The 14,483-nt window shown below is 40.2% G+C and overlaps 3 protein-coding genes across 4 annotated transcripts in view; all 3 read left to right on the top strand.

Annotated features, from left to right (window-relative positions):
• The window catches only part of LOC136435438 (uncharacterized), a 58,241-nt gene that overhangs the window by 250 nt on the left and 43,508 nt on the right, over positions 1-14,483 (top strand). For both annotated transcript variants that reach the window (XM_066428938.1, XM_066428939.1), the window contains exon 2: positions 1,199-1,534. In XM_066428938.1, the coding sequence (XP_066285035.1) occupies positions 1,199-1,534 (336 nt within the window). The remainder of the gene's footprint in view (positions 1-1,198; positions 1,535-14,483) is intronic.
• On the top strand, positions 1,862-6,494 carry LOC136434408 (E3 ubiquitin-protein ligase Midline-1-like). The gene is made up of 7 exons (XM_066427198.1): positions 1,862-1,969; positions 2,126-2,221; positions 2,440-2,673; positions 3,148-3,170; positions 3,435-3,553; positions 4,042-4,319; positions 4,874-6,494. Exons 1-6 carry the CDS (start codon positions 1,862-1,864, stop codon positions 4,155-4,157), a joined length of 696 nt encoding a protein of 231 aa, XP_066283295.1. The 3' UTR covers positions 4,158-4,319; positions 4,874-6,494.
• Positions 8,317-14,375, top strand: LOC136434411 (E3 ubiquitin-protein ligase Midline-1-like). Its single transcript, XM_066427200.1, has 9 exons — positions 8,317-8,487; positions 8,640-8,972; positions 9,145-9,258; positions 9,385-9,480; positions 9,727-9,960; positions 11,000-11,022; positions 11,554-11,672; positions 11,840-12,121; positions 12,435-14,375. Exons 1-9 carry the CDS (start codon positions 8,317-8,319, stop codon positions 13,121-13,123), a joined length of 2,061 nt encoding a protein of 686 aa, XP_066283297.1. The 3' UTR covers positions 13,124-14,375.

The raw sequence follows: 14,483 nt of genomic DNA on the forward strand, positions 1-14,483 counted from the left end.
TCTCCACGAACAATTCTATTCATGCAAATGACTTACACATTTGCATAATATATGCTTGGTTATAAACACCTTTATCTAACCTACACATGTTGTAATATTGACTCCTATAATTTTCCAATTAGATTCATAGTGGTGTTTTTGCATTAATTATGCAAATTAGGAATTCATTTGTATAATTGGTATCTGTTGATGCTCCACTTTCCATAAACTACATATGTTACATGTATTTGAGTCTGATAATGGAAAACACTGCAAATAAGGATTTCCCTCATTAGCTATGCAAATTAAGTCACAATTAGCATAATTTGCACTGCATTATGTATATCTCTGTCTAAGCTACCTGCATACTATGTATCATATTGACAGTCCTATAATTTTACAATTAGATGAGATATAGTATTTTGCATTAATTATGCAAATAAGGAATTTATTTGCATAATTGGTATCTGTTGATGATCCACTTTCCATAAACTACATACGTTACATGTATTTGAGTCTGATAATGGAAAACACTGCAAATATAGATTTTCCTCATTAGCTATGCAAATTAAGTCCTAATTAACATCATTTGAACTTTATTGTGTACATCTCTGTCTAAGCTACCTGCATACTAAATATCATGGAAATCCATCGTTCCTTTGTTCAGTTATTCGCCTTAGAAGATTTTCACGATAACGCCCCTGCAGTTCCAGAGCAAGCTGCTAGGGGGCCCAAACCCACACCACGTCTTCATTACACCACAAGCTATCTGCCGCCAAAAAATCAAGACCACAGCACGTCCAGGTCAAAAGATACAAAAATTGAAGTTCTGCTGCAGTACCAAGGTCACATACCAGGGGGCCCAAAAACGACCTTTAACTTCGGCTTCACAACACCTGCCCACATACCAAATATCATCGTAATCCATCAAGAGGTTCTTGAGTTATGCTGACCACAGTAGTGCGGAAACACAAACAGACAAACAGACAGACAAACACACACACAGACACACCCAAAACAATATCTCCATTTTTCATGGAGATAACAACAGAGAATCGAGAATAATTCGAAGCATCCGTACGTAAGATATTACGTCTTGTTGCTATATGTGTTCTGCAACTTTGTATACATTCATAAATCATATATGTGTTATGCCAATTAAACCATATCAATCTACCTATCAACCTTGTTAATTTTTAGTTTTCCTTATATCCCATAGACACAGCACGAGTGCCCCACCTGTAGACATGAGTTCCAACTTCCCAACCTCGGAGTGGACGGACTGCGCAAAAACACCACGCTGCGGAACATCGTCGACCGCTACCGGGAGTCAAAGAACAACACAGCGGCCCCCAAGGCGGTTCCCTGCGAGATGTGTGACAAAGAGCCGCCGAACGACGCTGTGAAAACCTGCCTAGTCTGCGACACCTCATACTGTGAAGCGTGTTTGTCGAAATACCATCCCATGAAGGCAGGACTGGCCAGGCACACATTGGTTGAAGCATCGTCAGCAACTCCTAAAGTACTGATGTGCACTGAGCATCCACAGGAGAAGGTACGGTTAGCTTTTAGTATACGTAGCGATTCATAAGGAGAGGGCCATGCAATCTACGGAGGATAAAAGCAAGATCTAGAATGTATCTTCAATTCCATTCCACCCGTTTCTCCTATTTGGCATTGGCTCTGTCGAAGATAGTGCTGCAACCGTTTCATTGTGTATGCCAAAAAGGGCTTTCAAAGTTCTTCCAAGCTGTATCTATATAGATGCATGATAACACGGTCACATTTGCAGATAATCGACGTAAACATAATGTTGTGGTGTTTTCTCTCGTCAACAGTTTTAATGTAATACATGTGTGTGTTATGTTTCCTTCAGGTGAACATGTACTGTGAGACAGACGAGTGTCTTGTCTGCTCTCTGTGCAAACTGGTTGGAAAACACCAGGACCATAAGGTCGCCGCAGTGTCGGACACATTCCAACAAAAGAAGGTAATATAATAGAAAACGAAGTTGTTAAGAACATTTCAAGATATCATTTCTACAAAATATAGGCAAAGATTGTCTCAGTTGTGGTAGTGATTTGACATATGATTGATCACATAAACACTTGACCATCCCGTTTCCTTTTGCATTTGATTTTTGTAGGAATCTATTGGCGGGCGTGTTGCGGGACTGATTCAGAAGAACGCAGAAGTGGAGTGTTTCGTGGATAAGATTCAACAGACGATGACCGAAGCTGAGGTAAAACTGTTTTCTTTCTCTACACGTTAATTGCTTGATGATAATGAAGACCGAGCGTCAAGGATGCATTTTTAAACTTTATTCAAATATGAAATGCTACTCAAATCTTTTTTTTGCTCAAGGCACTGATTAGTATACACTTCTTGGTCGTTTCTCAATTCAAATCGTCTACCATAATGTGCACATAACATTCTAATACGTGTTATTTTTTGATGCAGCAAAATTGTGGTGACATCAAAGGACGAGTGGAAGCGTTTGCCCAAACCCTGGTTGCCACCATCATGAAGAGGAAAGATGTGCTCCAGACAAAGGTTGACGTAGAGAAGGACCAGAAGCTAAAGACGCTGGGTCAACAACTCAGCCAGTGGGCAGACACCGGGACAGGCATCTCAGCTGCTATTACAGAGGCTGAAGCACTTCTGAATGAAGAGGACCCCATCACCTTTCTACAGGTATAATAACACTACTGATTTCCTACCGGCAGCTTTACAGTGCTATTGCGAACATCAATCGCTTACACAGCAGTACACGGTAAAATAAGCCTGAGGTCTTTTTTCAGGGTACCCAGCTTAGGGTTTTAAAAAGAGTGCAATGTAATTTCATGGTGACGTGTGGGAGAAATGTTATTTCTTTACATGATTTATAATGGTCACAGTTACTGTAACTGTAGAAAAGGATTGATATAAGGGATAGTCTCAGCTATATTAAGAGTAGAGTAGAGTAGAATTTTCGGTCAGGTAGGACTGCTCCAGTTTAGACCGCTCTTCATTGTATCATTCATTCATTAAGATGTACTAATGTGTATTTTGTAACTTGTCACCAGTTACATATGAAGTTATTATACGATCTTGCATGCAAAACAACGTGTGAAATGCATTTCTTCAATGAAGATATTTACATGTTTGTATTTTTCTTTTATCTTCTAGACATCTAAGACGGTGGTAGACAGGTAAGATACTTCACTGATTATACGGTAAATGACATATGACCATTTAGCTACCTGTTGAATAAACTGTACCAGTTACCAATTTACAGTAGTCATTTGACATATCAGGAGTTTTGATTCCATTAAAAAACACAAGGCTGATTTATGTATATTATCTTCTTTTCACCTGTTGCCATTGTTGGTTGATACAAATCGGTGACAACAAATCGCCAAATACTGTTATGGTATTTCACACATAACATGAACAAAAAATTACTGTATTGCCAGAATCGCTGCCTTTGAATTCTTGGAGGAACGTAAGTTGAACACCACCGACAAGTTCGTTCACAACGCCCTTGGGGTCTCCGACCTGGAACAGACGGTGTCGTCACTGGATTTTCTGCAAGGTTCGTTCTGTAGATTTGCATTGACCAACACTACCATATCTTGTCTTTTTATCTTTTGTTTTGTTTTAACTGAACATGTCATTGTAATCATAATGTTCATTTGTAAAGCATTGCGTACACACACACATAGAAAGGATACTTAATGTGTAATTAGCTCAACTCGCATGCCAATCGAAAGGTGAAGTTAAGCTGTAAACAAGATTGCTGCTCGAACTCCATCGATGTATATATATATATATATATATATATATATATATATATATATATATATATATATATATATATATATTGGCTAGAATGGATTTGATTATGTATAACATATCATATATTATGTATAACATATCATATAACATATCAGAATCAAGCAGAATTGAAGTCAACAAAAGTTGGTATGATAGACATTCTACCACAACCGTGAAGACGGGTGGTTAACGTTGTTACTTTAATACGTAATCGGTACTAGCGGAGACACTTTTCCAACTATTCAGCTCCAGAAGAGCCAAAGATTCTGACCGACAAGTGCAGGGCTGGTCGTGACCACATCATTGCTGCTGGGCTGCAGGGGGAACCACGCCAGTCGACAAATACAACATATTGTACATGAAGGCGAACCAGACAGAATGGCAAGGGTCGTTTTCCTCCGCCAACTACTCCATCAAAGTGCCTAATTTGAAAGGGAACACTGCTTATACAGTTTGTGTTGTCGCGACCAATGCATCAGGAAACGCTACATCAAATCTTGTGAACATCAAAACAAAACGTGGTGGTAAGTTATGTATTTCTGTTGGACACTTAAGCTGTGACGTACCAAATGTAACAATGGGTACATCAGCTGACTAACATTACTCATGCATGTACATGGGTACATCAGCTGACTAACATTACTCATGCATGTATCTTAATGTATCCATAGGTTACCGGCCATCAGCTTAAACGTATCCCAATATTGTCATGGGCGCTAATGGTATCCAAACATGACTAATTCATAATGTGTAAGATCTATCCATACTGTGTCTCATCATACTTTTTCTCATGCATATTCAACTACCCTCGTGAACCAAAGAATTGACATTACATATTGTTTATTTGACTGATTGCCACCTAAGTCAGTTTGTTGGAAAATATGTTGAAACATCACTTTGTACAGAGATTGGAAGAACATTATCCCCCACCCAAAGATCCACCGAAATTATCAACTTTAAACATCATCATAGGTGATAGACATAGAGGCATGCGAGTCTTATCTATACAGAACAGATGACGTAAAAATCGCTTGGTGATGTTGACCTTTTTTTTATTTCCATGATCATTTCATGTCAGGTCAGCTGCAGTTCAGCCTTGACAGAGGGACATCTCAACCTTCAATGGTCGTGGCCGATGATGGCTTGTCTGTCACGTGCTCTCGAAGCGTTAGTCAAGCGTTTGGATCCAACCGAGGCTTCAGGCAATCATTCTCAGGCGTGTTGGGTGACGTTGCCATTGATAAGGGACGACACTATTGGGAGGTAAATGTGGAGGGAAGCTCTAATTTTGGGTTGGGTGTAGCCTATCCTCATCAATCCATTGGTCTTACGGGCTCATATCCTCAGCAATCCATGGAACCGTTCATGGGTTCATATCAAAACCAACAATCCATGATGTATGCTTCCCTTTATCAGAAAGGGCGTAACGGTGAGAATACCTACGAAATTTATTGTGTTTGGATGGACGGGAGTGTTAGTCAGTTGTCACGTGGGTCTATGGCTAATCAGTTTGCGATGGGCGGGTTGATGTTTGGGCAAAGTATTACTCTGCATAACCAACCTCCATATAAGCACTTGAAAAAAGTAGGTATCGTACTTGACTACGATGGTGGTTCTATCTCGTATTATGACCAGAACCACACCCTCATTACGTCACAAACTCAACGGTTTTCCCAGCCGATATATCCCTGTCTGATCGTCAAGGATCAGGGAGGCACCCTCAGCCTGGTGTAGGACTGTGATTGGCCCGAAGGTTTGGAGTAATTTACATTGGTAGCGAGTGATGGGTTTACCACAGTGTGCTATGTCCTCCGTCCACATTCTATAGTTGAATTCATCTGGTAATGTATCTCTATGCCCTAACTTTAAAAATTTGATACACTTCAATATGTGAAAACAGAATTTCGAACAAAATGTGTTTTGTGAAGAGGGATCTTTACTGCAAATGCATATCACTTTATTGTGATTTCTTGTTATTGTGTGACAGTTTGGGAAATTCTTATAAAGTATCATGCCATTTGCTTAAGCTGTGAACCTTTGATTTGTTAACTTCTTGCATTCCACAGATCTTTTTAGAATATCTTTTTTTAACTGTTTGTTGTATTTTTTTGTTCCCATAGTAGATTGATGCATTTTTCTTAATGTTGATTTAGTCCTGTAGAGCAGATTGCATAGGGTTTGAATAATGGCTACATTCCTGGTGGAGCACCACATATAGGGTTTAGGTGTTGTCCTCTTATATATTGTAGATCTAGTGATACTACTGTTACAGAATCAATGTCTTGATAGAATTGCTTCTGTAGCAGAATTAAACTAATTCATATCGTTCATCACAATGAGGAAATGGGACGACACAGCATGGAAGAAATAGATTGTTTACTCATTGGCAAAGACTGGTGTTGTTCCGTCGAAAATATGGGTCCCATTTTCATATTGTGTAGGAAGTTACAGTTTGCTACTGCTACAAAGTGCTACATGGTTTATCTTGGTCGATCGATCGGGGTTATGATTTTACCAATACACAACATCATTGGTCCGCTCTCATGTTAGTATTTGTGTATTACTAAATCAAGTCAGCTTTGAGGCTTTGTTTGCTAATCGTTGACGTTACAATCCTTAGTACCATGGTGGGCTAACTTAAGAATGATAATATGCTGTATAAACAGATTTGTCATTAAATCCTATATCTCTACATTGAACCGTCTGTTTTTTATTTATTTTGTGCTTGTTACTTTTTTTACTCCTTCAGTTGGTGCAAGCCTACAATTTAAACGTTAACAGAAAACTTTGAAATATGATAATATGATTAAAATCTTTCGAATATTATCAGCTCTAAGTAGTGGTGTGTATGATTACGTAAGTACTATTGGCATTAGTTCACATTAATTTTTTCGGTACGGGGTAAAAATGAATGAATACCCCCTTCATATTAAGATGAGCTACCGCATCCAAAATGTGTTGTGTTCTGAAACAATTATGATACAATGAACGACTGAAACAGTACGAAAGATTGTGGTAAAACGTTAAGAGGAAGATTGGAAATCTTTTTTTTTACAACTGATACAAGAAATATTTCTAGTTTTCTCATATCGATAAAACTTTTGAAAAGTAATTCGTGATAAGATTTTGTAATGACAGAGTTACTCCTTTGAAGCTTCATCACATTTTGTATTAGAATGGGATCATGAAGCATGAAAACTCTCAAACGTTGAGTATTTATGTCTTTTATGAAAGGTTACATATAATACCAACAAACTAGTTTCTGCGCTACAGTATTGCACAATTGCAATTTTCCCGATTTGAATATACCGCGCTCACGACCTCCGGGTATCCATCATCCCTTGCAAAACCTCAGCGCGGAGCCTCGCTTTCGCGATCAGGAAGGGCTTATTTTTCATACCCGTCTATGTTTGATACCATGATACCGCCCCTGAATTGGACAGACGCGGAAGTTCGCTTGCCAGTCTGATTGAGGGTTTCCACCATTACCACAACGAGCTTACTTCAACGCTTGCGTGACATTCCTTAGACCTTTAAGACAAGTACTGCTGTGTGTAGGACTTACAAACGACCAGCTACGACTCTTGGAAGAAGATCAACCGTGGCAGGCTCAGGTTAGAAGTCACTTTGCCCGTTGATGCGAACCCGTTGCACCTAAATACTGTCGATATGTGTAAGTTTAAGTACGAAGGGTAAACTGTGCCACAGAAGCACTGCACATGGGATGTTTCCTTTTTGTTTGTCGTTAACCTCAGCAAGATTGAATGCGCTCCAGACCTTTGTTAATGTAACTTAATATCTTACTCATCCAAATGTGCCCTAAAATCAAGTATTGGACTTTTGATTCAGAGTGTTACTGTTTACGACTAAGCTACCACACTACTATATGATCATGAGTACAATTTGCCACCATTACTCATGGTTGAAATGAGTGTCAACGCCATCGAAAGTAAACTACACCTTGACCAAATGACCTTACACGTCACTTGAAATGTTATTTGTGAAACCCAGTCAGGTGCACAGGTGCGGCTGGCTTTCATGACCCCCCAACCCCAACCCCACCCACACACCTGCGGTACACTACACAGTGCAACTAACTAGGCAGTGTAAATAGGCATTAAGAACGGTAATAGTTTTACAAATTACCCACTTGGCAAAGAAATAGAGCTGTTTTCAAACGCTACTATAGTTACGACAACCAAGTAAACCAAACCCTGACCACATGACCTTACGCGCCGCTGGGAATGTTGTTGATGAAATCTGATCAGGTGCACCGAGCGGGGAGGGGGCTTTCATATCACCGCCAAACAACACACACCTGAACTACAGTACAACTTACAGGCATTAGAAACGTGGCGGATGTGGCTAGGAAGGAGAGAGTAGGTTTCCTTGTATTGTTGTCCAATGATGACATGTTGGAGCAGTGTAATGAGTTTCTAATGCGTTCGCATCCGAAGTTATGTAGGTTTTGATGCATACTATTATTCTCTTCTCTTGAAGTGTAGGGGCCAGTAAGGTAAGATGACGTCCTTGGCTGAAGAATTGATCTGTCCGGTCTGCCTGGACCTGTACGAACAGCCGGTACTTCTACCCTGTGCACACAGCCTGTGTAAAAGGTGCGCTGGTGACGTTTTTGCTGAAGCCTTGAGACAACCCCCTCCACAGCCTGTTGGACAAGGTGTGGCTCCCAAGGTAACGCCAATATAGAGACTGTATTATTTGACCAAATACATATACGCGGTCATATTTCTGTCAACATTGAAAGTAATCATAAGATCGTAAGATACGGCCTCAGACCAATTTACATCAGCAATGCAATGAAACAATTTTCGTCATGCCCACAGCATATCAAGTGCCCCAGCTGCAGACACGAGTTCCAGCTTCCCGACCTCGGAGTGGACGGACTGCGCCGGAACACTACACTGCAGAACATCGTCGACCGCTACCGGGAATCAAAGAACAAACCAGCAGCCCCCCAAGGGGTTCCTTGCGAGATGTGCGACAAAGAGCCGCCAAACGACGCCGTGAAAACCTGTCAGGATTGTAGCAACTCCTACTGTGAGACGTGTTTGGCGACTTTCCACCCAATGAGGGGAGGCCTAGCGAGGCACAGGCTGACTGACGCATCGACAGCAACTCCTAAAGTATCGATGTGCACTGAGCATGCTCAGGAGAAGGTATATTTAGCCATTCTCTGCAAATCCAATACTTCATAAGTACATGTACATTGACTAAAAAATCATGCAATTTACATTGGATGAAAACAAGACAAAATTCATTCAAAATTATTTCATTCTATTGTGTTTATACAAGATTTTCTGATCGTCTCTAAAATATGTTTTCCCCCAGGTGAACATGTACTGTAAGACAGACGAGTGTCTTGTCTGCTCTCTGTGCAAACTGGTTGGAAAACACAAGGACCACGAGGTCGCCTCAGTGTCGGACACATTCCAACAGAAGAAGGTAATTAGATTTATTAGATAATAAAGTCATTAACAAAAATATCAAAACCATACATAGCGGTCGAGGCACAAGAAATGTGGTATGGCACAGACTGTATCACTTCATCACTATTGTTGCTTTGTGTAGGAATCTGTTGGCGGACATGTTGCGGGGTTGATTCAGCTAAACGCCGAAGTAGAGTGTTTCGTGGGTAAAATCCAGGAGACGATGACAAAGACTGAGGTAATGTTTCATTTCTATAATCTATAAAGTTACCCGTTTAAGCTAACCCCAACAACTTGACATTGTAATTAGAGTGTGTTCTTCAACCGTACTTTTTTTGGACTTATTTGAAAATGATACGTAGGCCAAGCTGTCCATCGACACTTGAGATTGTATCAAATCTTATTCTTCAACTATCCGTTGTTTTTAAGGTTGTATTTTATATAATCACCATGACATACATTCTAATCTTCTTTGCCGATGCAGCAAAATTGTGTTAACATCATATGGCGGCTGGAAGTGTTTGCAGAAAACCTGGTTGCAGCCATCGTGAAGAGGAAAGGTATGCTCCAGTCAAAGGTTGACGTAGAGAAGGACCAGAAACTGAGGACCTTAGGCCAGCAGCTGGTCCAGTGGGCAAACACCGGGACGGGCATCTCAGCTGCTATTACAGAGGCTGAAGCACTTCTGAATGAAGAGGATCCCATCACCTTTCTACAGGTACAATAACAATGTTTTACATAATGCAACTATCTTTCTATATGTTACTACAAACATTAACACGGCTTGCATGGTGTTATCTTAAAGCTTAGCTTGAAACCCAACTAGTAAGTGCAACTAACAAATAATTGTGTTACATGATTGAAACCTATGATAGTAGCATACCAGTCAGATACATCAACCGATCTGGTATGCTGCTATTAGTTGTGGTTTAAGTCATGTCCTTGCGCTTCCTACTAAATCATATCTCAGCTAATGTTCGACAACCTCATACCTCCATGAAATATCTAGAATTTTTGTAAATTTTATGCCTGGCGGTGACCATCTTTAAGTAGCTTACACTCCTGCTCATTAGCATAATTTCTATGCAAACTAGTCACATACCCCCTACCTAGTTAAGTGCAACACGCTGGAAGTATGTATCATTTACCATTAAGGTATTATGCAGCTTTCTCGTTGATTATGAAAATTAGGTTTTGATTTGCATTATCTATATCCATTGGTCTTCCTCTCGAACCAAGTCACATTTGTAGTGAGTATGAAGCACATGTCATTTAGCACAATTGAAATATAACTCTTCCTCAGTTATTATGCAAATCGAGTCCTAATTTACATGATTAACACACCAATATATTGGTCTTCATCAAAGTTGCCTACTAGTCAATTTCATTGTTTTGAAGTATGCAACTGACACGTCCCCTGCAGTTCCAAGAAAGCTGCTAGAGGGCCCAAACTTATGTCACTTCTTTTCGACCACAAGAGCTATCTAACAACCAAAATCGTGACCATACGTTGTCTAAGATATCAAACCCGTATGTTCATCTGCAGTACCTAGGAAAGTTGACAGGGGGCCAAAATCTTATCATTTCCAGCTTTTGTCACAGCCTACCAACGCACCAAATATGAAACCAATCTATCCAGCCGTTCTTGAGTTACCTTGTTTACACACACACACACACACACACACACACACACACACACACACACGTTACTGTCAATACACATTCTATAATTAAAGTCTCTTTTTCTTCTTCTACAGGCATCCAACTCGGTTGAGGACAGGTAAGAATATTTCACTGATCATCTGTGGGCGAATGATAGATTTATCTACCTGCTGAGTCGCACTTGGTAATGTAATATGACGGACATGGAACTATAATTTCAATAAGACAAAGAGAACAGGAATCGGTTAATGAATGAATGAATGAATGAAAGACCTTTATTGCACATTCATGCTCTGATGAGCTAAGTACAGGTCATGGCGACAAGCAGAAGAATAGTTACAGTGGTAACAGAAATTTGATATCTAACTACATCTAAATACTAATTAATACCGCTATGTACATGTTCAATTTCTTCTCGCTTCTTAAGGCAGTTGTAAGTGAATAAGCAGCATACAGGGTTCATGAGATATGGCTTGTCTAGTTTCATAAGGAATACAAATTTTTCTAAGCTATCTAAATAACGAAAACTAGGTTAATCTATGCAGATCTTTAAATTCTTTTGGCACCAATGATTAAAGCGTGTTGGTGAAATGTTGTTAATGATGTCGCAACTTACATCTAATGGGTAATGTTGTTCTTGTGTTGGCAGAATCGCTGCCTTCAAATTTTTGGAGGAGTGTAAGTTGAACACCACCGACAAGTTCAGCCACAACACTCTTGGGGTTTCTGACCTGGAACAGAAGGTGTCGTCACTGGACTTTCTGCAAGGTAAAGCTATAATTTCTAAACATAATTACGATTATGCTTGCTACCTGGGTAACTGGTTGCTAGATCAGAAGAAGAGCTGAAATTGACAGAAGTTTCACTCAAAATATCCTGAATGACATGGTTGCTATGATTGTCACCAGTGAATAAAGTTCAATCTCACTGTTTAGTCCCAGAACCTCCGAAGATTCTCAGCGACAAGTGCACGACTGGTCGTGATCACATCACCGTCTGCTGGGCTCCAGGGGGGAACACACCTGTCGACGAATACACCATCTGGTACGGAAGAGCAGACCAAAAGAAAGGTCTCCAGCACACAGTTTCCTCCTCCAGCAAGTCAATCCACCTCCAGAATTTGGAGGAGAACACCGACTATTTGGTTATAGTTGCTGCAGCCAACGCTTCCGGGAAAGCTACATCCAAACCAGTGAACATCACAACAACACGCGGCGGTAAATTTCCTTCAAAACACCTAGTACATAATAAGCTGTGAAGTTGTTTGTTGCCTGCTGCGCTTGGCGGGTGGTTGTATCTTTTAAGTCTTTATTTCATTATTCTGTAACAGTATTTACGCTTCAAAACGTAAATACTATCAACGTTTAAAAACGTAAATACTATCATAGAATAATGCAATGAAAAGACTTTTGCCTCTTCCATATGGACGACAGACATAAGTTACTGTTGAAAATGGAATGATAAAGATTTTACTAAGAGGAACGCGATCATATCAGCACATTATCCTTACTCTCCCTATATCTCCCACAGAAAGTGGTTTGCAGTTTAAACTTACGAATAAACGCTCGACAACAGACCCACTGGTCCTGGGAGATGACGGCATGTCGATCACTACTACGCCATATGTTGGTGCTGGATTTCGAAGTTACGACTACGGTGCCTTCGGGGGCTTCGATGGCGGTCAGGTGTGCAGCGAACCTGCCTGTCAATTCGTCTTGGGTGGTGTTGACATATATGAAGGACGGCACTATTGGGAGGTAAATGTGGAGGGTAGCTCTAATTTTGGGCTAGGTGTAGGCTATAGTTACTATTTAGGGAAACAATGCATGATGCAAGCTGATTGTGTTCAAAATGATCTGAACGGGGGGAAAATGTACAACATCTCTTGTGTTGGAATGTCTATTTCCGCTCAGGCTCAGGAGGATGAGGATCTATTTCAGGGTCATGACCCTTTGCCGGCGTTTCAGTTTGGGGGAGCACAAGGGTTCTCACATGATGGGGCTCAGCACGAGCAACCCACGTGTAAGCACTTGACAAAAGTAGGGATTGTGCTTGACTACGATGGTGGTACAATTTCGTATTATGACCAAAACCACACCCTCATCACGTCACAAACTCAACAGTTTTCAGGCCCGGTATTTCCATGTCTTGCTGTGTATGACCAAGGGGGTAGTCTCAGTCTGGTGCAGGACTGTGTGTGGCCTAAAGTATTAGAGTAATGTAACTGTAAGCAGGGACGAAACCTGGCAGTTAACGCTAGTCTCCGTTGCAAACTCCCGGCCGTTTTCAAGTTACCGTTTTCTTATAACATTTTTTCTTATTGTTGGCCAATAATATAAGAAAAAAGAAAACAGCCGGAAGGAGTCTGCAACGGAGGCTATAGACGTGTAACAGTGAGTGGGAGGAAATGAAAAACTAGTAATGACAAAAGGTCCTACCATTGTCAAACACATTCTGACACATTGTGTAGTGCAATGCTAGTTTCCATTACTCTTGAGCAAGCTAATCTGAAATGACAACCAAGTTAACAGTGTTGCCTGAAGATTAAACTGGAATAAGATCTGTGAAATCTCCCAAAAGAGGTTAGAAACTTGTCTCTTTGTAACTTGCATATCCAATCCAAATACAACATGTATGTTGAGAGTTTATCAAGAACACCGGTCATTGTATTATCACATTAGAGTAATCCCTTCATCGGTGTACAATCTTGTATAGACAATGAATATTATCGGATATCTTTTGATTTGTTTTGTTTTGTTTGATTGATTAATCAAGTCCATTTGTAAACGTAAATGTAAGAAAGACAGACTTGTTGGTGCACATGGGCAAAGAAGAACAAATTTCACGGATAAGCTGGAGAAAATCTTCGGGAAGGAGAAACCTCGCTTTAATCTATCTCGCCACGTTAATTGATGCATATACTCCACAAATGTAACACTTAACAAGCATTTTCCCTATTGAAGGGGTTAAGAGTGATCACTTATCATTGTGTGATAGTTTTGATCCAGTGTGTTTTCAAGTTTGCATCAGTCACTGGTTAAAGTACAGAACTACTTGCCGTGTCATTTGCTTGTACATGCACTTATATGAACTTTCCGGGTCTTTTAAAAACGGTGACATTCTGTTGACTGTCGCATCTTTTAAAGTGTTCTAATGGTTGAGCCATTCGTTTTGTTTAGCGTGATTTTAGCCCAGTAAGCAAGAACGAATATTTTCGAATGATACCTACATTCATTCATATGTAGTTCCTTGTTATAGTTCTCCTAATGCAGCATTGTTTATCTTCGTTGAATAGACCAAGGACATGTCCTTGAATGTGACCTATGGCTAGGTTGTTTGTTAGATTTGAGGCTTTGCCTGCTAACCAACAGGTAAGAGAAAATGTGGCAAGGAATTTTCACGTGTCATACTGCGAAGCACACATGTTAACTACTTTCAGACTTGCCAATAAAACAAATATCCTTACTATAAGTACATTTGTCTTTTATTCGTGATTCTTATTGCTGTCTAAAAAAAAGTCCGGAAAATACAAACACACACACCGAGACACACATTCAAGACATTGGTCCGAGAGCTACA

The sequence above is a fragment of the Branchiostoma lanceolatum genome, chromosome 5 (assembly GCF_035083965.1).
Source record: "Branchiostoma lanceolatum isolate klBraLanc5 chromosome 5, klBraLanc5.hap2, whole genome shotgun sequence".
Taxonomy (NCBI): Eukaryota; Metazoa; Chordata; class Leptocardii; order Amphioxiformes; family Branchiostomatidae; genus Branchiostoma; species Branchiostoma lanceolatum.

What these genes read in the sequence shown, in the direction of transcription:
- LOC136434408 (XM_066427198.1), top strand. Translation starts at nt 1,862, where the DNA reads ATGTACTGTGAGACAGACGAGTGTCTTGTCTGCTCTCTGTGCAAACTG. An exon ending in ACACATTCCAACAAAAGAAG is followed by an intron (nt 1,970 to 2,125) that starts GTAATATAATAG and finishes TGATTTTTGTAG; the next exon opens with GAATCTATTGGCGGGCGTGT. An exon ending in ACCCCATCACCTTTCTACAG is followed by an intron (nt 2,674 to 3,147) that starts GTATAATAACAC and finishes TTTATCTTCTAG; the next exon opens with ACATCTAAGACGGTGGTAGA.
- LOC136434411 (XM_066427200.1), top strand. Translation starts at nt 8,317, where the DNA reads ATGACGTCCTTGGCTGAAGAATTGATCTGTCCGGTCTGCCTGGACCTG. An exon ending in GACAAGGTGTGGCTCCCAAG is followed by an intron (nt 8,488 to 8,639) that starts GTAACGCCAATA and finishes TCATGCCCACAG; the next exon opens with CATATCAAGTGCCCCAGCTG. An exon ending in ACACATTCCAACAGAAGAAG is followed by an intron (nt 9,259 to 9,384) that starts GTAATTAGATTT and finishes TGCTTTGTGTAG; the next exon opens with GAATCTGTTGGCGGACATGT.